The sequence below is a fragment of the Pocillopora damicornis genome, chromosome 8, assembly GCF_964200805.1.
Source record: "Pocillopora damicornis chromosome 8, jaPocDami1.2, whole genome shotgun sequence".
NCBI lineage: Eukaryota > Metazoa > Cnidaria > Anthozoa > Scleractinia > Pocilloporidae > Pocillopora > Pocillopora damicornis.
The window spans coordinates 1,429,155-1,455,000 of NC_142677.1; the positions used below are offsets into that span (position 1 = coordinate 1,429,155).

At 38.7% G+C, this 25,846-nt stretch overlaps 4 protein-coding genes across 5 annotated transcripts in view; 1 reads left to right on the top strand and 3 right to left on the bottom strand.

The window, feature by feature from the left end:
* The first annotated feature begins 1,192 nt into the window (after window positions 1-1,192).
* LOC113685789 (coadhesin) lies at window positions 1,193-9,634 on the top strand. The gene is made up of 17 exons (XM_089181211.1): window positions 1,193-1,326; window positions 2,021-2,053; window positions 2,426-2,527; window positions 2,966-3,139; window positions 3,667-3,867; window positions 4,135-4,305; window positions 4,602-4,772; window positions 4,960-5,130; window positions 5,352-5,522; window positions 6,121-6,291; window positions 6,681-6,851; window positions 7,159-7,329; window positions 7,745-7,915; window positions 8,118-8,303; window positions 8,708-8,806; window positions 9,212-9,268; window positions 9,513-9,634. The coding sequence occupies exons 1-16, from the start codon at window positions 1,248-1,250 to the stop codon at window positions 9,223-9,225; spliced, it is 2,256 nt and encodes a 751-aa protein (XP_089037337.1). The 5' UTR covers window positions 1,193-1,247; the 3' UTR covers window positions 9,226-9,268; window positions 9,513-9,634.
* A 268-nt stretch (window positions 9,635-9,902) lies between these two features.
* LOC113685790 (astacin-like metalloprotease toxin 1) lies at window positions 9,903-18,084 on the bottom strand. The gene is made up of 8 exons (XM_027203348.2): window positions 17,776-18,084; window positions 14,923-14,964; window positions 12,909-13,052; window positions 12,363-12,492; window positions 11,810-11,991; window positions 11,284-11,502; window positions 10,796-10,918; window positions 9,903-10,071 (listed from the first exon to the last, which is right to left on the bottom strand). The coding sequence occupies exons 1-8, from the start codon at window positions 17,924-17,926 to the stop codon at window positions 10,022-10,024; spliced, it is 1,041 nt and encodes a 346-aa protein (XP_027059149.2). The 5' UTR covers window positions 17,927-18,084; the 3' UTR covers window positions 9,903-10,021.
* Window positions 18,085-23,614: 5,530 nt separating this feature from the next.
* LOC149040885 (uncharacterized) lies at window positions 23,615-24,595 on the bottom strand. Its single transcript, XM_089214658.1, has one exon. The coding sequence runs from the start codon at window positions 24,593-24,595 to the stop codon at window positions 23,615-23,617; it is 981 nt and encodes a 326-aa protein (XP_089070784.1).
* A 70-nt stretch (window positions 24,596-24,665) lies between these two features.
* LOC113685809 (uncharacterized) overlaps window positions 24,666-25,846 on the bottom strand; it is a 4,939-nt gene continuing 3,758 nt past the window's right edge. For both annotated transcript variants that reach the window (XM_089180355.1, XM_089180356.1), the window contains exon 3: window positions 24,666-25,846. This exon is cut by the window's right edge and continues 328 nt beyond it. In XM_089180355.1, the coding sequence (XP_089036481.1) occupies window positions 25,225-25,846 (622 nt within the window). In that variant the 3' untranslated portion in view covers window positions 24,666-25,224.

Below are 25,846 nucleotides of genomic sequence, written 5' to 3' on the forward strand. Positions count from 1 at the left end.
TCCTTATTTTAGATTTGATTCTCCTTTCTCTGGGTGCGAATTTTTTTCTTTTATTTCCAACAGAACACCGAGTTTGATATCCTAAAACAATATATATATATATATTTCATTCAACACAACTGAATAAATGTTTGGATAGTCTTCCTATTTCTGCATTTTTCAAAATTAGCATTGGAATTTGCAGAATTCACGAATTTCACTTTACAAGCAAAGAAAATTCATGGTTAAAAAGCAATCATGTACCGTTTCGTGTGAGGCAGTGGGCATGTTGTAATATTGCGGAGTGATTCAGTTTTGTGTTTCTTATTTCGCCTAGCTTTAAGTGCACACTCGGTAATCGAATTATTTGTGGAGCAATATCAGCAGAGTCACTCATGGGTGGTAACACGATATGGTACTCTTTACACAAAAAGCATTCATTAAGGCTTTCTTTAACGATTGAGAGCACATTTGTCTCCAATGTTTTCAATGAAGCTCTTAAAGCTATCCTTCAAAAAGTCACTAAATGTATTTTTTCCTTTTCATAAACCTAATTTGATGCTCTCATCGAGATGTGCCTGCCCTCATTCTATTTCTCGTCCATTCTATTTTAGTTAGCCATAATTAGCAGCTAATATAAGTCCCCAGTATCGCAGTCGATTTACTGATGTTTTCAGCCCATGTTGCCGGTGTTTCCGCTTTCACTGGAGAATAAAGATGATGATAAATAAGGAATCATCATCAATAATGCATTAAAAAAGAGACGAACACGCACTTTCCAAAGATGTCATTTATGTAGGGGACTTGGCTCCGTAACCGAAATATAATACGGCCTCCTCAGCGAAATGGAAGCGGTTTTGAAATCCAAAAGTTCGTGTGATTAAGACGCCATAGCCGAATCAATTGCGGTTATTGAGAATAAACAACTAAATTAACGTTTAATTTTCAGTGACCACAATCTGGCATGAAAGATTTATTGGACTGGGAATGTTAGATTGAGACCCAACAGTTTCCTGATTGAAACTTTCTGCAAGTTTTTTTGGGAGGAAAATTGAAATCAACTAAGTCGAGAGCTTAAATGATCTGGAAAATACAAAAAAATTAAAAAAAGGTAAAAGAGGTAAATTATAAGTAAAACGCGAAAACGGTATTCATAAGCTATACTGGTTTCGTGTCAAATACTGATATTTGGTTTAAAAGGGTCTTTTGTTGTGGAGGGTATTATAGGAGATTGCGCTTTGGAATAACTCCATTGTCTTGTAATTGCGATGGAGAGACAAGTGATTTTGATTTTACTCTTTGTTCTAACCTTCTCTTATTCTTTGTCTACGGGAGAACTTAAAGCAGGTAAGCCATTATCTATTGATGTACACTCGATGCAGTTGCTCTAAAGGATGTACTAAAAGATTTAAAGAGAAAATACTGTAGAGATGGATCGTAGGGAAAGTTACTCAAGTGCAAGCCCTTTTAGCGAGAAGTGCCTTTAAGTCCTTTAAAGGGGCTCATGCACATTCATCAAAGCATCGGATTATAAATTTATCCTTAATTCCCTAGAATGCTACCGCTTTAGAAGAAAACTGTTGGAACCGTAATCTATTCATGCCATTTCTTTATCGTGATACAATGGCGTAGTAGGAGGCCCTATATTGTTAACTCCATATTTTAATAAATAGTTGAACTATCCATGATAAAAATGCTTCCTTTTTAATTAGATCTTGCTAAGGAAATTAAAGATTTACAAGGTAATTTTTCTTTTATTTCCAACGAGCATAAATAGTAGTGGTTTGGTGACAGACTCACTCGTAAATCCAAAAAAGTAAATAAAAGATATTACCTGGGGAAGGTTTCTAGATAGCTTATTACTTAAACTGCTAAAAAATTGAGAGCAGATGTATTTTGCAATGATTAAATAGTCACTAACTGCTCATAGTCTGATATCTAATTATCTCGGTTATAATAGGTGATATCGACTCATGAACGTACAATTCTTTTTTTCCTAAAACGTTTTGGAACATCTTTCTTTTGACTCTATACATTTCAGATAGCGTGCAAGATGAGAGCAACGCATTGAAAGGTATCACTGTTCTTTTAAGAGTACCTTTACGTGTGTTCAGAATGAAAGAATAAGGAATACATTTAAAATGAAAATTATTTAAAATTAACGAAAAGTAATCTATCCCTTCATAATTACGTGCGATCACATATATTTTCTGGAATCCTTTCTGCAAGATGAATACACCGATAGAGTTGTCGAAACGTAGGTAAAACGAGTATTTGAAACGAACCTTGTTAGTAGAATAAATAACGGTCAACCCTATCCAATTTTGCTCTTCAATAGATTCTCTGCCCTCGCTCCATTCATTTCACCCCCTTTTTTATTATCCCATTTCTTCTTTATGTTTTATAATCCCTTTAAAGCGTTGCTTTCAATTTTTTATTCATGTAGGATGCTACGACAAGTCGAAATATTGGTGCTTAAAATTTTCAAATTACTGCTCTCATATTTTTGTGTCAACCTCTTGTCCAAAAACCTGCGGCCGATGTTCAGGTATGCTTTTATCTCCTTTAAACGAAAAATGCAGAATGAAACAGGTTTTAATAGGGGCAGAAAGTCTCCATCAGTTTTCTTATTGTCGAACGAAAAAGGAAAAAAAAAAGGAAAAAGAAAAAAGCCCATAAGGATAAGTCCAATCATGTAGGATAAGCATGACGAGACGTGTGCTTGGTTACACAGGGAATAAGAGAGAATTAGATTATTGGTTTTGGTTTCTTTGTAATTCTGCATCTCGCAGGATTATTACATGAAATCCCCATTACGTCTCGTTGGTCTTTCTTGTTCACTGAGACGTTGCTTATTTTTAAAGGATCAATCGGAAAAATTATTTCAGTAGTATACATGTCGTTGGATCGCAATGCCTTCAGCTTTACACGTTTAAACTAAAGCAATCAACTGTGGATATTGAAAGCGATATTCTTTGTTTTACAGATGGAGGTACCTGGAGCTCATGGAGTCCTTATAGTCCATGCTCTAAATCATGCAATGGCGGTTATCAGTTCAGATCTAGGAAATGTAACAATGCCTCTTCAGTTCAGGGTAGAAGTGCTTGTTCAGGACCTTCAATGGAAACGCAGATTTGCAACCAATTTGTACCGTGTTCAGGTATCCATGGAAAAAAGAAAAATAAAGCCACTAATAAAATGGATAACTTTGAAATCAATATTTATGATTGAATAACTTAAACAGAAACTACGGAAAAGCGTTCCAAGGTATAATTAAAGATCGAGATCGCTCGAGATATGCTTTTTTTAATTATTTTGTTTTTTTTAACTTCAGCTCTGAATTCCTCATCTTAGAGGATTAATTTTCGATGAATGCATGGCCGTTTAGTCTGAGGAGACAAACTTATCAGCGGTGGAAGTAGACGCCGTTTTCGCATGCTTGCTTATACGTATCACCAAACCGTAATTCTTCATTCGGAAAATCGATTTCCTCTATCCCCGCTATCTCTTGCTATATCCTTATAACTTTGCGATGAAATGTGTGAGGTCTGATGTCTTACGACTGGGAGAATATGGGCAGAAACAGGCTAATCTATTACTTTTTAAGGCATTACCTAATCAAAAGAAACCATATCCCAATAACTAACAGTGTTAATCAAAGCCGAATTTTCCCCATGTTTGTTGCAGTTGGTGCCCCGTTAGCTGCAATGGAATCGGCAGAAGGCAGATGGGCAGCTTGGGGTCCATACACCACATGCAGCAAGTCCTGTGGAGGAGGCATGCAGTCAAGAATACGCAAATGCGTCGACCCATCTCGTTCACATAGTTTAAAGACATGCAAAGGGGCATTCAGACAACGTCGCCAGTGCAACCTTAATCCCTGTGCAAGTAAAAAAAAAACTCAAAACAAAGACAATACAAAAAAAGTCAGCCACTATGCATCAACGCATCACGAACGATTTAAGACGTTTAATATCTCAGTGTATGTTTATTATTGAGTGGACAAAGAAATCGATAACAGGAAAAATCGTTTAGCTGGTGTCCGTTTGGGTTAAATCATAATTTTCCCTACTATCAATGCCTTTCTAGTGCAAGATGCAGACGGATTATCCTTTCATTAACATTTGTTTATTTATGTGTGTTGATTTGTGTCAGTTGATGGAGGTTGGGCGTCATGGGGACCCTATGGACCATGCAGCAAAAGCTGTGGTGCAGGAGTGCAATATAAATATCGGAAATGCAAGAACCCAGCACCACAACATGGTGGAAAACAATGTGCAGGACATTATAAGATGTCTCGTCACTGCAACGCAGGAGTATGTGCAGGTGAATAACTGCTCCTGTAATTATTTATGTAAGAAATAACCTAGAAAAAAACCCTCCCCTTCGAATAGTTGTGTAGCTGCACTCGGTAGAGAGCATTGGTCCGCAAAATCCCGCTAAAAGAATCCCCAAAATCCTAAAGAGTTTGGCTCGATATAGCTTCTAGGAGGATCAGATTGTTTTTATTTATCGAGGCTAGAGACAAGATGAATAAAAGCGTTCCTTAAATGGTTAACATTGCTTTTCTGTGACAAAAATGTAAGACCACGAATGATTAAATTTTTTTTTCTTTACACCAGTTGATGGTAACTGGTCTACATGGAGTAGTTTTGGAATGTGCTCCAAGACTTGTGGAGGAGGCCTAAAACACAGGACCCGCCTTTGCAATAGCCCACCTCCTAGCAATGGAGGAAAAAGCTGTCAAGGGCCTTCGCGAGAAACGGTAGATTGCAACACACATCCATGCTCAGGTAAAGTGTGAACTCATCACTTACAAAAAAATACCTTTCCTTATAAATTCAGATACAATTTAGACTTCATCAATTTAAATTATGGTATAACCTTGGAATTGGAAGTATAAATCCGCATAAAATAGCGATCACGGTGATATATTTTATGAGAACATATAATTGCATGCAATGATGCTTTCATATTTAGTTGATGGTAATTGGTCTCCATGGAGTGTTTTCGGACGATGTTCAAAGACGTGTGGAGGAGGGCTGAAGTACAGAACCCGCAGCTGCGACAGTCCACCACCCAGCAATAGAGGAAAGAACTGTCCAGGACCATCTCGGGAGGCGATAGATTGCAACACACATGCCTGCCCTGGTAACTGCCGAGCGAACTGATTTTTATCATAAACATTTGAATGCATTTTTTTTAACTTGTCGTTACCTATGTGCTCGCTGTTGCGGTGGCCTTCTGTGGTATATTTGTCTAGCATACTGAAAGCAACAACAGTTACACCGTTTCCACCATGCTCTAATCTTTTCTTTTACTTGAATTTTCATATCTATACGGTTTTCTCTTTCTCCTTTTTCCTGTGCCAGTGGACGGTAAATGGTCTCACTGGAGTAGCTTTGGAGGTTGTACAGCAACTTGCGGAGGAGGTTTCAGGTACAGACGTCGGAAATGTGACCATCCTGCACCGGCTAATGGAGGCAAAAAGTGTCCAGGAGCATCTTTCCAATCAATTGGCTGCAATGTACAAGCTTGTCCAGGTTAATTTTTTAAAAGCTTTAGAATTAAAATTCAAAACACAGGTAGTAGCATTATTGGTGATGATAATGATGATCATAAAGTTATTAGCAGTGTTGATATTGATTACAGTAATAAAAAATTAGCAAAATTTTTTTTAACTTTCAAGACTTCACCAGTTACCATGAATCACCAGACATATTGAAGTTTGTACGGCTTGCTATAAACGTACAGCTTTGAACAGTGTATGAGACACTGTCCACACAAGGAAAAAGGAATGTATTTAAAAATTTATTGCAAAACTATTTGTTAAACAACGTTTTACCCACCTCGACATTGTTTCAGCAGAGAAAATCCTACAGACGTCTGTAATTATGGCCAGTTTCAGATCTTCATTCCTCTGATGATTTGACTCACTTTCGAACCGGTTGACAAGTATCAAGGAAGGGGGATCTTTAGCTAAGACTAAATATTGAACCTTGGAACCTTATTATGAAATAGTAACTGAATTTTTGAATGTAATTGATTATTTGTTTAAACAAATTCGAAGTAATCGATATAACAACACCTTATATAAAGAGTGGAATAGAGGAAAACACTTTGTCTTCTCGATGTTTATAGTTGACGGCCACTGGTCTCCGTGGAGCAGATACGGAAGGTGCAGCAAGTCATGTGGAGGAGGTTCTCAACACAGAACCCGGACGTGCAATGATCCGCCACCAGCAAACGGCGGAGCTCGCTGTAGAGGACCGAGCAAACAAACAAGAAGGTGTAATTCACATCCTTGCAAAGGTTAGTAGCAGCTGGAAAACGGAGCGACAAAGCACAAGCCTCGGAGGCAAAAAGAAAAGTCAAAAGGAGGAATCAATCAACGGGATATATGCCATGAAACCCCTAAAGCCCACTTTAAAAGCTTTTACGCTAGTTATTGGTTTTATTTTTACCACAATTTTCTCATTATTAATACCTAGTCGTGTTCTTTACATCGAAGTAGCAATTGTTAGTGAGTAAGCTTGGAGAGCTGTAGACTTCAAACGGCAGAAACAGAGAATGTGCGTCAAAATCTATAGACGAAAAGTTGATTCCGTGAAAGCCGCCGTGACACACCGACTTTACTTATAGGTGCGTCATTTTCGTTCTATTAAAGCGAGTATCATTAACTTTTTCTTCGATCTACTTAGTTGATGGTCACTGGTCTCCTTGGGGTAGGTACAGTAAATGTAGCAGGTCATGTGGGGGAGGCTCTCAACACAGAACCCGGACGTGCAACAATCCGGCACCGGCAAACGGTGGAGCAGGCTGTGGAGGGCCGGGAAAACAAACAAGAAGGTGCAATTCGCGTCCTTGCAAAGGTAAGTAATATCGTGTAACGAGGCCCTGACGTGGGAACAAACACACACACACAAAATAAACAAAATCAAAACGTAAAATTAGTGAACGGTGGTTCCATAATTGTTGTCCAATTGTGCTCCCTACATTGAGTAAGCGATTTCTAGTGAGTAAGTAGGAAGAGTTGTAGTTTTAAAACGGCGTAAATAGAGAATTCGCTTAAAATCATTCAGGAAAGGTATTTCCGTGACAATCGGAGACCGTAACTCTAATTGTTTCATTTTTGTGGTATTAACGTGAGCATTATTTACTTGTCTTCAATCTGTTTAGTTGATGGCCACTGGTCCCCTTGGAGTAAATATGGTACATGCAGCAAGTCTTGTGGGGGAGGCTATCAATACAGAACTCGCAATTGCAACAATCCGCCTCCAGCAAACGGTGGAGCAGGATGTCGAGGACCGAGCCGAAGGTCACGACGCTGTAACTCACGTTCTTGTAAAGGTAAAGAAAACCTACAAACCCGCCATGCATATCATATATGTGCCATAAAAACTATTATCAATAGACACCTATAAAATAAATGAATAAATGAAACAATGATGGCTGGGGAAATACTACGTTTAAAGCTAGTCTTAAAGCTTTCATCCAAAATTATTTACATCATCCATATCTCCTCTTTCACTTACTGGTAGGAAATAATTACTTACTCTTCATTGTATGATATGCTTCTGCTGCTGCATAATTTGGGACGACTTGTAGGTTTCCAACGGTAGTTTAGAGGAAGCTGCCCGAAGTAAGCCACTGATTTAATTTAGAAAATTGTTTGGTAGGAGTTTTTGTCCGGTTCTAGATAAGTAAATAAATTCCTCCAGTAAAATATTGCAAAATTTGTCAATTCTATCCTTAATTTGTGTAGTGGACGGTCATTGGTCTCCATGGAGTGGATACGGCAGATGCAGCAAGTCATGTGGAAGAGGATATCAATACAGAACTCGCAAGTGCAACAATCCGCCACCAGCAAACGGTGGTAAAAGGTGTAGAGGATCGAGCAGACGAAAAAGGAGCTGTAATTCACATCTTTGTAAAGGTGAGATTGGCTGATATGATGCGATATAAGAATGACGGCAAAAAGAATACGAAAGACGCAAAGTACGCCCATGTATTTTGTTTCTGATTATTTGTTTTTTTTTTATTATTATTCATGAGGCACAACCTCTTAGGCTCCACTGATCTCGCATGTAAAAAGCATATCTCGCATTCTTTTCATTCTCATTCTGCTGTATTTGCAGTTGAGGGCGGTTGGTCTAACTGGGGTCCATACAGCAAATGTAGTCGCACGTGTGGGTCGGGAGGCACGCAAACAAGATATCGCACGTGCTCCAGGCCGCATGCTTATTATGCATACGGTGGCTCTTCATGTCGAGGATACTCCAAACAAACAAGGAAATGTGGGGGTAACATTCCTTGCCGAAAAGGTGATGCTAGTTTTGTCACTGCTCATTAATCGATGAATGATTCAAGAGAGAAGTAATTATCAATGGCTTAGAGAATGACCAAGAGTTTTCCCAAACGTTTTAGGGCCTTGCATGTTTATGTCTCTATTTTTTGTATCAAAAGGGAAGACGACTAAAACTTTTCCCTTACTACAAGGGACAGCTGTCTATGGAAGCTACCTGTAAAACATGTTTGAGAAAGATGTTTATAAGTCTGTCTTCTCGGCCTTTAAACTATCGTGTTCGCCTAAACATTTAACAGATAAATTGTTTAAGGATTTAGTTTATTGTAGTTTCTACAGTTGCTGGAGTTGCTCTGTTATTCTATTTCAAGCCGTATATGTAATTGTTTCTCACTTAAGTGATTCGTTTTTCTCACTGAACAGTTTGCAGAAATACACAAAGTCACGGCTATTGTAGATGGGTCGTGATGAGCTACAGATGTGGTCGGTACTACAAATATTGTAGAAAATCCTGTGGTGCATGTAAGTATTAACTTTATGAAAAGCATTATTACCAAAATCAATGTCTTTGAAATCGTTTTATATGGCAAACTCCTATGTCTCAGATGGTGATCGGTCATTTTTAATTTCTAAAACATTTTTGACATGAAGTACCAAACATAACGTAAAAAAAAGCAATATGAAGGGTACAACATTATTATTCTCGTGGCCTTTTTAAAGGATAATTCGAGGATGTGGTCGATGAATAGTCATAAAAGAAAATCGTTCTCCTTTTTTTTGTCCTTTAGCTAAACTACACCATGGTATCATACACAAATTTTGCCTTCACAAAGAGATCTGCTCATAACTTTGCAGGGAACCAATCCATCTCCATTCATTCGATTCACATACATGTCTTTATAGCAGAAACTGCTTAATGTCTCGCAGGTCGCCACCATTAATGTAGAGAAAACAACTCTTTACTAGCGTGGTCTGTGTTTCAAGGTAATTATTTTATTCCGATTGATATATAGTTATTTTAAAAAAATTAAAAAATGATACAAGCAGGAAAGCTTGCATCTCCTGTTTGAAGAGAAGGATCCACTTAACTTTTTTTGAATGTATTGTTCAATTTCTGCAATTGATCAACATATTTCACTGATGTGTTAGCATCTGAGCACTGTGGCACGTAGTTTGATTTCTGACCCTTTCCAGGAAACTTACCTTAACTTGTTTGATTAACTTGCAGCAAGAAGTGCAAAGGAATTTATGAATGCTTCGCCGAGGGGCTAGAAGGAGGAAGCTTGATATGCCAATTTCTTGCTGATTTCATTATCATTGTCACAAAAGTTAGATTAAAAAGTGTATACATATGTCATATCTTTCATTCCTTTTTTTAAAATTTGTCCTCTTATAAATAGATGTTTCAAGCCCCTTTTGCACAGGGTGCATTTCTTCTTAGTTAATTATCTATGGGGTGACTAACCTCAGCGAAATAATCAATGAATTAGCTAAAAAAGAATTTATGGTCTATATTGATACGATTCGTCACAGCAACCCACCTGGGTAGAATCACTTCTCTCTCTTCGTGATCATTCTAGAAAAGCAGAGACAACTCTCCCAAACAAGGAAGGCACGCTTGTAACAACGTTGCTGATCTTTTATTAAGAAAATTAACAGAAAAATAGAGACTTTCCTCGATTATTAATTTAACCTGGTGAAAAAATATAATTTGGGGTCCTTTTCAAGACGTCTTCTTTATTTCTGGTGCGGCTTTTTTGAAACTTTGATCGTCGAATCTCTCTTTCCTGAAAAGATAATCGAAACACAGAGTTCTGTTACTGTACTTGGAAAACGTATGTGTGATTTTATCTTTGGTCCGCGAATGATAAATGAAGACCAAAATTGGCTATGGCAATGGCAATATATTAATTTTGTTTCAAGCCAAGAAAACAGCTACAAGGATCAAATGAGGAGAAGCAAAATAAATTAAAACAAACAAACAAGCAAACGAACAACAACAGGCAGGAAAAAAAAACTACACTAACGCATAAAAAGAAAACAAACCAAAGAATAGGAAATTGCATGTAGATAAATATCTTGGTTAAAAATAATTATATGTAATGTTGGATTGTTTAGAAGCACTGAATTTCCGACCGAGGCTAAAACGAAATTGAATGTAATAATTTTTCACACGTTTCGAGCTCCAAAAAATATTTTCTTCGTTCCAATGTATCGTATGCATTTGGTGTTATTTTCGCTGCTGTTTTAATGGTCAATTACTTGAATAACAGAAATATGATAGCCTGACCTCTACAAAATCTGCACATCCCCAATGACTTAGAGAAAACTATATTACGACTCATGTCTTTTGATTAATATGTAGACCTCCAAGGCTAATTAAAGTTTTTTCCTCAGGCTCGGTGCAAGCCTCCAATTTTCTAAGCGCGATGGTCAATTTAAGCCTTCAAATTAATGAAACTGCATTCAGAAAGATGCAGTTATTTAAACCTTTATAATGAAGATTCTCACCGCAAAATTTGCAGGTTTTGGGACAAGATTCAATCATCATTTCTTGGAATCTAGGACTCTCACAGCTACCCAGTATGCTACGACCTATGCACCTGTAAGGGCTCATCTTGTCAACACAGTCCTCTGAAGAGAAACAGAAACATATTTGTTTAATGATAATGATGCTGATAATGACAACAATTATAAATACATTGTTAATGATGATGATGATGATATTGATATTAATACAGGGACAATGAAAATGATCATGGTGACAGTAACGTTATTATAACGATACCAGAAGTAATATCTACGATGATCGTCACTCTTAAATAGAAAATTAAGGGATCTAAATGCAAGAAATGAGATGAATCCAACGTCGAGTACGTAAACTCGTTCCGTTTTTATTTTTTGTTTTGTTTTGTTCAGAAACATACCTTTTTCCTCATCTCTGTAGTCTAGCCAAGAAAAAAAATGCGTGACACGCCACTATGAATAGACTCACTCACCATGGCATCTATACAACGTGTTGATTTCTTCTCTGTCATAATAACTCAGGCCCAGTCGCTGACCAATTGAAGCCTCTCCATCTGCAGGTATAATGGTTGGGACATCCAAGTCCTTGGAGAACGCAAACCTACTGTAATGCATCACACTGTCGTAGTCATATGGTTTCCCAAAGCTAGATCCCAGATCTCGTGGGTATTTTTGGAAGTTTCGAGAATGCTCTGTAAATGGAATATAAAAAACACGCTTTGATATCCAACAATTTAAAACAAATTCTAAGCAGTTATTGAGTGTACCACAGCCGGCACTTGACTTCAACTTTACAACGGACCAACCAGACTCAGAGTTCACATCGATTAGTATCTTCTCTCACAACATTTTAAATTTTGGTAGTCGATAATTTGATGCTTTGGATGAGTTTAGAGCAAACTACAACAGCCTTCCAGTCCCTTGATGATGGTTGATATGACTCTTTATACATGTAACCCTACCCGTTTCAAATATAAAATGCATCACCCATATCACTACCTTCCTCGATATTAGTCCAATCAATTTTGATGTACTTGTCCCTGTCAGGCCTAGTGTGCTCATGGAAGAAACCCAAAGCATGCATGATCTCGTGCACCACTGTTCCAATCCTCTCGCATCCATCACCGATAGAAATCGTTTGTTCGACGTCAGTGGGATCTCTGCCGACTCGGGAATAACATCTTACAAAGAGAGAAAAATATTACTCAAAAAAGAAAAAGGAATGTTTCAATTATGTCCGTAATCTGTTACCATCAACAGCACGCTATGGTTGAATTAAAGCACGATATACTCGATTGTAAAACGTTGACAACTGGAAATGCCATGAACGATGAAACAAAAAGGCCCTCTAGGTATACATGCACATGATAACTTCAATTGTAAGTAGTGAATAAAGGAAGCTATCCAGTCACGTTTCCTGAAGGAAAAGATTGATGGTATCGAAGATCCGACAGAAGAGAAGAGAGAATATGAAGATGTACGCATACTACCCAGGAGCTGTCATTACTCATCCTATATTGTTCATGCTATTTTCAATTGATAGATGACTTACCCGTTTCCACTGAAGAATCTGACATAGCTTTTATGACGCGTGTTATTTTTTGGAATATGAACAAATTTTATGCATGTCCTTTCCTTTAGATGATGGATACCTCGCTTGATGATATCGATCTTGAGAGGCTCTGAGGCCGAGGAAAAAGTTGAACAATACATTAACTTTTTGTTAAAATCTTCTGTTTATTTATCTATTTATTTATTCAAGAATCTTTCTCCTGACTTGAACGACAATAACAACAAGCAAAAGCAGTAACATACATCGTCTTCATCAACAACAGCATTATGACCAACAACAAAAGCAGCAACAACAAAAATAACGGTGATACGAACTGCAACAAAAAGTCACTCAGTAGTTTAATGGTATGCGGCAATATCTGGTTTTAGATAATCTTGAAAATTGGATTATGATAAAACAACAACAGCAGCAGTAGCAGCTACAGGAACAACAATAACAACAACAAAGTAAGGGGAAATCTTAATGTTAGAAACCAGCTATGATCATTAAATCTCTATTTAAAAAAGAGAGAACATATTAACTAACCTAATTTTTCGTCAAACATGTAGTAGATCACCCCTTTTGGCCAGTATAATATAGGAGAGACCACAGCATCACGTGACATGATCTCTCCACCTGTCAGATATCTTTCGGTATCCTCATCGATGACGATATCGCCTTCAAACAGACCTAGAAATTTTGAAAACGTTGTATTTACTCCACATATTATTTTCTGAAGAATAGTCCTCCAAGATATGCTTAATGCCTTTCAGATGATTTTGTAGTGTGTTTAGCTCAGTCAAATAATTAAGATTAAAGATCCCCGTATGTAGTCGTGTAAAATATGCGATAAAATCTTAGAATAGCTACTTTAACTTGCGACAGAAAGATTAAATGTGATCCCAAAATAAAAATGTTAATGTAATAAGCTGAATTACGCACGTATTTTGATTGGTTCTTTTTTATGAGCTATTGGAGGACTGACGCATAGATGACGTCACAATCAACATATTTTATTTGCTTCTTTATTATATGAAACAAAGAGATTCCATCCTTTGAGCTACCATTGGTTTGTTCAGTAACATCGCAAAAGACGTCAAATCTGGCGAGAACATCAGTGACGCACTCGGCTGCGCCTCACTCGACACATTTTTGTTTCACCATATTTGTCATCCTCTTTGACCTATTACTGAAGAGATGCACGGTGGCATGGAATCTGTTTCTCAATTTTCTCTCAAAAGAAGGAGAGGGAAAAGAAAGAATTTCAACTCAGTAAAACTGTCATGTTGCTAAACTCGGCTAAAACAACGATATTCTAATCTCCACACATGTAGATACACTAATGATACAAAATTACGTTCAATGCGCGCGGTAAAGATGGCATGTCTAAAAAACAGAGGAACTTCAGCTATTTTATCAATATCAATACAATGATTTCAGTTATCCGTTTGTCGGAAATAAGCAGGTTTAGAAAAACCAGGGCCCGTGAATTAGGGGGTTTATGACTTTCAAAATAAACGCCAGCCCCATCATCGGAAACCCAGCTATAGTCTACGTCCTTGTAGGTTTCCGGCTGGCATTTCCCATACGAAAATGGAGCTTTCCTCGAATAGCTGTAAACTATGGCGGCATTTCATTTTAACCAGTAACGATCACGCAAGATGATTATGTTTGCCCTTAGTTAACGTGAATATAAATTTTTTTTCGCAAGCTATGCGTTTGTGAAATATGGTGCGGAATTTCTCTGGGTGGGTTACATTAGACAAAAACATCTTAACAATAGCTTGAATCTTCCAGCTACAGTGATATTACAATGTACATGAATTTACATACACACAGAAATATAATTGGATGCCCTGCGTCGTCAGCGGTTATTGATTGCTTAAAATCTATGAAGTTTTTTCCTTCTTCGCTATTTCAATAATTTTATCGTTTTTACCACGCATACGAAAGAAAAATCATAAGTTTATTTTTCCCAGCTGAAGATGAAATAAGATTTTTTTCACATTTTTAACTGGAATGTGTGTGCTCTTGGATCTCTGCCTCTAAAACACTTAATCTAATTTGTGCTAATTTAGATTATTTTTGCTATACTTTTCTAATGGACTTCAGTCTCCAATAACCCCATTTCAGACTTTTCATCTAGAATTTACAAAAAAAATGGCTGAAACGAGGTTCAACAAATGCACAGGGATAAAAAGGCCTCTAATTGGTGTTTTCCCTACACATCAAGGTAGGAAGTCAGGAAAAGTTTGGAGCTTGGCGTTCATTTTCTTTGTCCTTCTTTTCCAGATTCGTGTATTTAAGTGCGGCCGCCACTTTTTTTTTAGCACAAACCAGTATCAGAGAGCCGTGTGATGCAATTACACTCCAACTGCTCATTTTCCTTCACTGTATATACACACGATTCAATTTCCTCTTTTAGCTCTAATTTCTTCAAGAAGAACTTTTTTCCTTGATTAAATGATCAAATACGGATGGTCCATTCAAAAGAAATTAATGAAGACAATTTAAAATGGCTGGGGAAGATCTACTCTTAACCAATATCACTCCGTCTCACCTGAATTCTCATCTGCCCTCGGGATGCTAGCATCAATATCAACTGTGAACAAAGAACGAGCAATAAATGTTAATAAAGCGACTGTTAAACAGAAAAAAAGTCGGCATGGATCTTCGACTGTTAACTCGAATATTCTAACAAGAATTAAGCATACAAGAGCGCTAGCTCCCAAAGGAAAATTATTTTAACAGTCAAATGTTACAGTTTCATAGATGGACTTTTATCGTGAAGTGGTCTGGTTACCTTTAGTCTTCTGAGTTTGGGCCTCTTAACAGCGACATAAATGACATTTCCTATATATAGCATGAAAACTTCCCGAAAAGTCAATGTCGTAGAGACTCGGGTCGTTTTCGTGACTGAGAAGTGTCGAATAATACTTTTAGCAACAGTTGAAAAATGCGCAAAACCTGGTCTAAACTAAATATTGAGGAAAATGGCTCCGAAAGAGCTTTCTATGCATTAGCGTGATAGCTGGTGTTGCAAAACGAGTGAAAGATAAAAATCTAAATATGAACAAAGTTAGATGATTATAGATTAAGATTGCAGAGGCTTCTTAAGTTTACAGTGTTTCACTGTTACCATACTTTATTCCCCAGCTGTCGTGTATATTGAAGGAGATGGGGCTCTGGTTGACATAAGAATATCGATGGATTAATCTCTGAGTCGAGTTGTAAAGGAATTCGTGTTGGCCTCAAAAGACAATTAGTAGTTACAAGTGGATTCATCTCCCTCAAATTTTTTGGATGACTCGGAAATATCTGAAATGTAGGGAGTGCTTTGTGTTCAAAGAGCTACCATCTTTATCAGCGATGAAATCACCAATGACCTTTAGGAGCTGTAGCCTGTTAGTATGGGTTGTGGACGGTGTGCAGTTCGATCTCTGACTTCAACATATCGAATTTCTGCTTGGTGTAAGCTTTGGCGTCGAATGGCACTTTATTAATAATATTCAGAGACAAAAGCCCTTAATTAAACACACGTTCACAGCCCTCCTCATCACGTCACCCCTCAGAATTGACATTTTCTTCGTGCAATCGTTATGTTATGAAACAATTTTTACGAAGTCAAAACAGCGTTACGACTGGTGTTATATACATAGCTATAGTGACATTTAAACACTAACTATAAATATTTTTCTTTATAAAATAATTCAAATAGTACGCGCGCTCTGTTTGGCCATAAAATCATTTTACATGCGCGTATGTAAACACGGTTTTCATACTGAATCTTCTCGCGGAGTTCTCCCAGCTATTTATTTAGCAGTAACTCGGTTTCTTTAAGTTTGTTTTGAGTACAGTAATGGAAGAAGAAGATTTTCCTAATTTTTCTGTGGAGTTTAATTTTCCCAGTATTCAAGAAACGGCCGAAAAGCCATATGAACAACAACAACAAGCACGTCGCTTTCCTTCGTTGCAAGAAGAGGCTCTTTCATTAGTTATTTTATAAAAGAAATGTAAAATGGTTTCTGTGTTTACATAGCTTGATGTAAACACTTGGGAGGTTGGGAAAACACTCGATAAGCTGGAAGCCACTCTGCTTCGCGTCGTGGTTTCCTACGGTTATCTCGTGTTCTCCCAACCTCCCGCGTGTTTACATCAGGCTATGAAAACACGGACACCATTTGACATTTAAACGCTAACTATAAATATTTTTCTTTATAAAATAATTCAAATAGCATGCGCGCTCTGTTTGGCCATAAAACCATTTTACATGCGCGTATGTAAACACGGTTTTCATACTGAATCTTCTCGCGGAGTTCTCCCAGCTATTTATTTAGCAGTAACTCGGTTTCTTTAAGTTTGTTTTGAGTACAGTAATGGAAGAAGAAGATTTTCCTAATTTTTCTTTGGAGTTTAATTTTCCCAGTATTCAAGAAACGGCCGAAAAGCCAAATGAACAACAACAACAAGCACGTCGCTTTCCTTCGTTGCAAGAAGAGGCTCTTTCATTAGTTATTTCATAAAAGAAATGTAAAATGGTTTCCGTGTTTACATAGCTTGATGTAAACACTTGGGAGGTTGGGAAAACACTCGATACGCTGGAAGCCACTTTGCTTCGCGTCGTGCTTTCCTACGCTTATCTCGTGTTCTCCCAACCTCCCGCGTGTTTACATCAGGCTATGTAAATACGGAAACCATTTTACATTTCTTCAGTATGTCACAAAAGAAATATATTTGCAATTTGAGCTGAATTATCCTTTTTAAGGTTTATGCTGGGATCAATTTGAATATATAAAATTTCCTCTGACGCCAAAAGCTGGGAAGAGATATGAATCGTGCTTACAACCGGAACTTTTTACACAGCTGGCGCTAGTGTTATTAAACAATAGCCGATCTACGTCATTTGTTTTCAAATTTCCGAATTTCAAATACCAAGAGGGAAAATCAATTATTTAATCATCGATAAAACGATGCCATCGCGAGACCAATTAATGTAGAGAAAATGATAATAATTGTTGAGAAGATACTGGCAATGAAAATAAAAACGAGAATGAAGGTTTTTTGCACGGGAAAGGGTTGGTAATAGCGAGTACATTATGGCGTTAGTAAGTAATTAAAATCATGTCAAACTAGGTTCCTTCGCAATATTGCTTCTTTACTTTGGTCAAAAGATAAGGCATAATTATTTGAAAATTACTGATCGAAGCCTTCCTACCCCGACAGCGTATCTTGATTTGTTTTTATTAGAAATCAAAACATTCATATTTACGTCGAGAGATCTAAGAATTGTTAAGAAATCGCTGTCTGATCGAATATTCTAAAAAAGCTAATAAGTATATGTGGAAGAATTTTTACATTCGAACCAAAAATGAAAGAATAAGTGCCGCAGAACTTTCAAAACTGCTTTACTTACCGTAATCTTGTACTAAGTAATCCCCATAATCCGTTACTCTGCGCGATTCACAGCGAACAAAAGACAGACAGAGCAGAAGAACAAGAAAGTTCTTCCTCATCCTAACAATCGAACGTGAAGCGACTTTTGGAAGCAAATATCGCTTTTGCATATTGCTTTGACAACTAATATATATTGTGGGCCCTGCATTCGATTGATTTCAAGGGCTGGGTGGCTCTTTTGAATCAGCTGGGTAATTATAACATCAAAAATAACATGACCCTCCAAATGAACACGTAGCCAAAGCATTGCTGTATTTTTTCTTTTAATAACATTTAAGTCGAGACTCACAAACAATGAAATGCTATTGGTTCTTTCGTCATTTTTGCAGCTAAGTTGAAAATCAATTTTTTTCGGCATTAAAGCATTGTAAAAGAACGATGTTCTGTGGCATTTTGTATTGCAAGGCAGTATCTCGGTTTAAATTCCTCCAAATCTTTTAAGCCTTTTTATTTCTCATCCTGAAATATGCTGGTGAACAGCTCAAGTTATTTCAAGGACTTTTTACGTCATAAGTAGTCATAAAGTTCCACAATGCTCATGAGATCAAAAATAACAAAAGCTTCATTTTAGGCGTTAACTTATTTATAATCAAATCTGTGTGAAGATCCTTGTGGAACCACAGTTTCTCACGACATACGTAGAGCTCCATATCTCATCACTCAGTCATAGCAACAGAATTTTATGACGATCGAAACTTTCCGCCGAAAGCAACCAATCCTGAAGTGGTTATACTGTCACAATAAATTCCGGTTAATGATTTATGGTGGCCAGTCGATGGAACACAGTGGTATCAACATTTGCTAACCAGGCAAAGTTTAATGAAGTAAAGTATAACAGTTTGAATACGCCCAAAAGGTTGAAAACCTTCACTGTTGAGAGAGGGAATGGGACTGGTTCTCATCTGCTCAACAATACTGATCCAATGTGATAGGAATATCAGAGGCTCAGCATGTCGCAAAAGCTCTTGTGTATCGGCGCCTCGCATTTTTTGTTAGTTTACCTTGACGACCTTGACGTCTTCTATGATACATTCGCATAGACAAACACCCATATGGAGTGTGAGTGTTTTTAATGTAATTTTTTTTCGGTTACAGAACAGAAGATGTTTTTTTCTTCTCCAAGCTAATGAGCTCTCACAAAGGCTTGCGCGAAAATTTAGCGATTTCTGTTCCTCCCCTCCTTTTCTACACTTCCGTGACTTGAGTATGAAGCCCGTTTCTCGTTTATCTGTTGTTGTCCACGCGATCCTTCAATTGAGAAATTTGCGTTTTTGCCAATTTTAAGCTCACTTGTAGACCATATTGGCCTGGCAACATGGGATCAAAAAAAAAATGGAACACAGAACTATCTTTATCGGTACAGTGTTTATAATTCGAGCTTTTATATGCAGCCTGCTAACCTGTCAAAGCCATTTGCTCAATATTGTATTTTATGTCTCCTTCGCTAGATGAAAATTTTTATATATTTGAAATTATACCTTTGTCGACAATTTGGTCGGTTTTTAAGTCAATAGTCGGAATTTGTTTGCAAGAGTACAATGCTCATGATTGCAACCAAAAAGTTTGCAGGTGTCGTTATGAAAATTGGTCCCCCATTTATTAGTGGTCGAGAAACTAAGTCTCGTGTGATTAAATACTAAAAAAAAATTCATTTTTATGATCTGGTAATGGTAAGGGCACGATGATAAAGGCATGAAGAGCGCATAATACGAAACACATAAACGAAAGAGGAGCTGGAGGGAGGAAGTGGTTTGAATTTGCTACGCGTCTCAGGTCTGAACACAAATAGGACAAACTCGAGGTAATGTCTCGTCTTAACCTGATCGCTGAAGGCTTGGTAACTTTCCAACAAAACTCACGACTCTTGCTCAAATAACCGTCTATTGCTATGAAATTCACCAGACAGTATTGTGATTAATGCTCATTCAAGTCGCTCATTCAATTCCATATGGCCCAGTCTTCCTTTAGTTTGACCCTTCAGTACTACATGCTTTTCTTCATTGACTTAGCAGCTCAGTAAAAAATTAACAATGTACCAAATATGGGATACATAAACTTTTTTATTTGGAGGCAAATAAGTTTATTTTGGATTATTTTTACACGATATATTTGCCTTGGAATCTGTTGTGTATTAGGGTTCGTCATATACTACTTTATAATAAAGTTCGGATATAACGCGCGCTGTCATTGGTTGAAAGAGAGTATAGAGCATAGAGCTGAGCTAAAGCTGTCACGCCATCTGCCAAATTGTACTATGTTCGACCTTTACCGGGACTTCTTTTCAGCTTTTTTCCGATAATTGAAAGTGAATTTTCGAAACAAGCGAGCCGGCAAATAGCAACAGAAGAACCAAACAAAGGTTTGTCAACTTACCAGGCGCCGTTATTTACGTTATTGAAACGTGAGCAGATACGAAAATCCTCAAAGGAAAAACAAAATAGACATTCCGAGTATTAAGATTTTCACGCTCAGTTAGATTGCAAGCTTACGTACGGAAATAAAAATCAAACACAGCTAACACTCGTTTAGTATATAAAGTTCAGTGTTCAAATACAAAACTGAACAAAACAGAAATGATGAAAAATATAACCAAACTGGCATAACTGCTAAAATTCATTCTAATCATGACGGTGTCTGGGCGAATATGATCATGCTGAAGTCTATCGCGGCTCGCTTATCACGGCGATCTCCGGTCATCACAGTCAAGCAAGCCTCAGAAACTACATCGGCCGCCCTTCAAGTAAAAAAAATAAGAGCTTGCTCTGATATCCTTTCCGATGCGTAGAATGGAAAGTCACATCAGTCACTGCAGCCGAGATCTGCTCCGTAACGGTGCCATCAAGCCGCTTAGGCTCACCACGGAAATTTTGCACCAGAACTTCTCCACCAAGGGTGAATTCTCTTCCTTTACTAGTCTTATCTATCTGGCTTTCTGATCCGTCTGCCGGTCAAATACTTTCCGACCGAGGCCAGGACGCATTAAATCTAACCTCGTTCTTAATCGACGATTTAGGAACAACTCGGTTGGTGTTTGGCCTGTAGTACTATTTGATGTCGTTCGGTATCTGATAGGAAATCGGGCTGAATTTTGCATAATCGAATCGCTCCCCTCAAGATTAGGCCACCAAACGCGACGTCGCGCAAGTGACTTCGTACGGACAATACCTGGGTGTCCAGTGTGTAATTCATATAGCACACGCTCACGAAGCTGACTGGGAATTAGTACTCGAATTCCCCACAATAAACAGCCATCTTTGACTGTAATTTCGTGACGCTAGCAAAACACAGTTGTAGTTTGCTTATCTGGCCAACCTGTCATCACGTATTATAGTACTCTTGAAAAAACCGGATCGGTTCGTGTCGCTTTGCGAACTTGACCGACATTCATTGGTGAAGACTCGATTTGCAATAAGTTGATGAGTCTGACCTCATCGACTTCTTCGTTCGCTTTGTCGCTGTGTATCGGCAAGCGGGATAAACCATCGGCGTTCGCGTGTTTTGTTGTCGAACGGTACTCAATAGGGACCTTACGATCCGACAACGGCGACGGCGACGGCAACGTGAGAAGTCTGGGTCGAGCGGGGCACGTCGTGTTGGCGTTCCCGCCAAAATTGAGATTACGAATTTTACGAGCGAGAACGTTGACGACGGTCATTGATGTTTATCGTGTTTAAGTCAACGAAAGTTTTTTAGAAAGCCATGCCAAAGTTCCGTGACACTATTCTCCTGGCTCATGCTTCCCGCTTGATTACCGCTGAAGTGAGTTCCTTGTAAAATAAGGTTAATCTACGATTATAAATGAAAATTAGCTCAATGAAAGTATTTATACACTTTGCATCGGTCGAATCTAGTACCGCTGCCGACAAAATCTCTCTACTATTTCCTAGTAAACCCAAAATAAAATTAAGCTTAATTGTTCTCTTTTTTTGATCGAGAAAAAAGTTGGAAAGTAAGTGATAAGAAAGCCCAGTGATAGCGAGTGAAGTACAATCACAAACAAATACAAAGCAAAATAAGTTAAATCTCTCTCCATTCAGTTTGTGGTCGTATACAAAAGACTCCACGCCTTGTTCGTTTCGGATATTTGAAACAAACTAGTATTCTTTAAATTTAGCCGCAAAGTCTCGTTTTTACCTTGATTCATTTGCCATAGTTGGGTTTTAATTTCCACGTTTTCGCACAACGTCAAACAAGGCTTCTAGACGTCCGCGCGTGAAGGGACACCGCCGTCTCAGAAATCTACTCATGCGCAGTACGTAACCGGAAGTAAAATAGTCCCACGTCGCTGTCGCCGTTGTCGGCGAGCAGTAATGCCCATCTTTGTAAGCGTGCGACTGCCAGAGTTGGAATACCGCTCTTCGGTCCTGCAATGTGATTAACGGTTTGTGGTCTGTAACTAAAAGAAATTTTCTTCCGTACAAGTATTGGTGAAATTTCTTCAATCCGAAAATAATGCGGAGTGCTTCCTTTTCGATCTGCGCGTAATTACGCTCGCTTTTGGATAACGTACGCGAAGCATAGACGATCGGTCGCTCTTCTCCGGACGGTAATATGTGCGAGATTACTGCGCCGATGCCATACTGTGAGGCGTCTGTGTCGAGTTTTAACGCTAATTTCTCGTTATAATGTGTTAAAACGGGCGCGCTGGACAATTTGTCTTTGTGTTGATTGAACGACTTTTGCTGTTCTGTAGACCATTTTCATTCGACTCCGTCTTTCAGTAACTCATTTAACGGATAGGTGATAGTTGAATAGTTACTGATGAATTTTGAATAATAATTGATCATTCCGAGGAATGACCTCAACTGATGCTGATTTACGGGTGCGGGCGCCTTTCTTATGGCTTCGACTTTTTTCTCGATCGCATGTATTCCTTGCGCATCTATTCGATAACATAGAAATTCAACGGTTGGCTGCATGAATTTGCATTTGCTAAGTTTTAACCTCAAGCCAGCGCGTTTCAACCTCGCTAAAACTTCATTCAGATGAATTAAATGCTCTCGATCATTTTTCCCCGATATTAAAATATCGTCCACCCTACAAACGACCATTGGTATACCCTGGAGCAGTTGCTCAATTTTTGATTGAAAGATGGCTGACGCGGAGGATACTCCAAAAGGTTAACGAGTAGATCTATATAAACCCTTGTGAGTATTTATGGCTACATACTCCCTAGAATCCTCGTCCAAAAGAATTTGTTAGTAAGCCCTGGATAAATCTAGCTTACTGAATTTTTCTCCCCCACTTACTTCAACAAATAACTCTTCGGGGTTTGGCAACGGGTGTTGGTCAACCTCCAAAACGGAATTGACGGTGACTTTACAATCCCCACAAACTTTGATTGAATTCGGCCGGCTTAACGACAGGAACTATCGGTGCCACCCACTCTGAGTAACGCACCTTTTCGATTACTCCCATATTTTCTAGGCGATTTAATTCTTGTTCGATGGCTCCTTTTAAAGCATATGGAACTTGGCGCGGTTTGAAAAACTTCAGTTTTGACTCGGACTCGACGAATAGTTTAGCCTTAACGCCTTGCATAGTACCTAACTCATCCTTGAATACAGATTGATGTCTAGATAACATGCTATCTAAATCACAACTTATCTTCTTGATGGATCCCCAATTTAACTTAATGTTCTTTAGCCAGTTCCTTCCAAATAGGTTTGGTCAGTTCCCTTTTAAAATTTGGAGCGATAACTTGGTGGTTGGATCTTGATAGGTTACTTCCACCAGTGCTTGTCCAATAATTTCGAGGGCTTCTCCCGTGTAAGTCTTCAACTTGATTTGGGACTCCTCTAATGGAACTTTCGGGAACCGTCTTTTCCATGCCTCCCGGCGGACATGATTGAAACTGACGCACCAGTGTCCGGCTCCATCGAAAAGCTTACACCACTCACCTTTACAGGAACCATGATGGATGGTTCAGGCTTTTCCTGATGAATGTGAAATAGTTTGAAGTCGTCGTTTGGCTCTTTTTGAAGGATGTCGTCCTCCTCGTACCGAACTGGTTGTCTTCTCCCACCTTGATTCGAACGTGATCCATGGGCGTAACCACCAGAGGATGAAGGTGCTTTCTTCTCACAAACTTTGGCGATATGCCCTTTTGACTTACAATTCCGACATAATTCTTCTTTAAATCGGCACTTTTGCGGGATGTGGTCCTCGCCGCAACAGAAACACGGTGTCTTTAGTTTTATCGCTTTTAGCGGATGCGGTGATCTCACATGATGTATGCCACTATCTGCAGGCGAATTCCTGAAGTTGTTGGCTTGCTTATCAGCAACTTCCATTGCCAACGCCATTTCTACTGCAGTTTTCCATGTGAGACTTTTTTCTACCAAGAGTCTTTTCTGAACTTGTCTGCTTCTCAGGCCACAGACAAATCGGTCTCTAAGGGCTTCCTCTAAAAATGCGCCGCAGGCACAATGTTCTGAACACCTCTTTAGGGCTGCAATGTACACCGCCACACCTTCCCCCTCGAGCTGTTCGCGCTTGTGGAAGTGAAAACGTTCAGCGATGACGATCGGCTTGGGCTCATAGTGATCTCGTAAAGTTGTGACCAAATCTGTAAGCTTTACGATAGATGGCGTCACCGGAGCTAGTAAATCTCTCAAGACGTTGTAGGTCTTGCTGCCTATTGAGGTCTGGAACGTGGCCACGATCTTCTTTTCTTCTTTGATTTCGTTCGCGATCACGTGTTGATCAAAACGTTCGCAGTTTGCGTTCCAGTCTTCTGAACTGGAGTTAAAGAACTCAATTGTTCCAAGAGTGGCCATCCTCTTCGCCAGTTGTTGTGCATTAGGGTTCGTTATATACTACTATAGAGTAAAGCATGCACAGACCAAGTGCTCTACACAACTACTTTATTAGAATGCCCTGAAGTTAATTACACACAATGATAGATGAGCATAATCACGTGACTACGGTCAAATGTGTGCTAACCAATAGAATAAAGATTATATAATAGCTAAGGTACTTATCCAAATAGGAACAAACACTCCAGAATCCTTGGTCATGGAGGATATCAGGGAGATTATTATAGAACCCCTAAAGCATGAGGGTACTTAGGCCATCTATTTCGACAAGCATTCTACCGCAGCTTTTGTTTGAAAGAATATGGACCTACAGTATGCGACATTAGTATGCGCTCTAGAGATTGCAAATGTAAATTGCATCCAAGTGTTCCTCTATATGCGTCATGACTACCAGTAGAAAAAATGACAATTACTAATTCAAAAATGGCAAAAATAAAACGACAAAATAATTAACTAAAATATCATAGGGGAAAAATAGGCAGGAAATAAGACGAAAAAACAAACGAAACAAAAGCAGAAACGGATAAAACAAGTTTTAATATCACAAGTTCAAGCGAAAAATTAGCGTGAGTACATGTAATAAAAAGTGCTTATTTCTTTGGTCGTTTTCCATCTCGAGGCTGCATGGGTTCTGCAGTCAACAGGAGAACTTCCCCTGTCGACGCGGTGAGTTGATCACCACTAAGTAAATGAACATTCATCGAGGCAATAAATTTGTTAAACATGCCGTCCACTTCCGTTATTCCACAAGCTCTGTCGCCATGAATACGCCCGAGATACACCGGCTGAGACCCATCCTTGTCGCTCACTCTAACTGCATTAACTGGAACAGGGTTTCCGGTCTCTGCCCTAACCCACTCATACCTTGTGGCCGAAAGAGCACTTATCCTGGGATGTCCAAGTTGTATAAAACTCACCATATCGGGGTAAACACATAATTTCCCCTTTTCTTGCCACACTTTACAAACCAGAACATGATGTCGCTCTGGGTCCAACAAATCAGCTTGCCAGATTGCTCTTCCGAGATAAACAGGGATGTCGTTGCTTCTTCGCTCAACCTCTAACAAATTTTTACTGGAAAGTGAACTACAATCGTCTTGCAATTGGACCCAGCAGGGCTTGGGATTAGATGGGTGCACGCTAATTCCCCCTCGGTCGCCTTTGATCGTAACACAGCCATAACGTTCAGGATCCACGGCCATATCTATGAGC

Coding starts and splice junctions, on each gene's coding strand:
- LOC113685789 (XM_089181211.1), top strand. CDS start 1,248: ATGGAGAGACAAGTGATTTTGATTTTACTCTTTGTTCTAACCTTCTCT. Junction 2,054..2,425: donor TGAGAGCAACGCATTGAAAG/GTATCACTGTTC, acceptor TTATTCATGTAG/GATGCTACGACAAGTCGAAA. Junction 2,528..2,965: donor AACCTGCGGCCGATGTTCAG/GTATGCTTTTAT, acceptor TTTGTTTTACAG/ATGGAGGTACCTGGAGCTCA.
- LOC113685790 (XM_027203348.2), bottom strand. CDS start 17,926: ATGCAAAAGCGATATTTGCTTCCAAAAGTCGCTTCACGTTCGATTGTT. Junction 12,493..12,908: donor CATGTTTGACGAAAAATTAG/GTTAGTTAATAT, acceptor CCTCGGCCTCAG/AGCCTCTCAAGATCGATATC. Junction 11,503..11,809: donor TTGGACTAATATCGAGGAAG/GTAGTGATATGG, acceptor TTCCATTTACAG/AGCATTCTCGAAACTTCCAA.
- LOC149040885 (XM_089214658.1), bottom strand. CDS start 24,595: ATGGCCACTCTTGGAACAATTGAGTTCTTTAACTCCAGTTCAGAAGAC.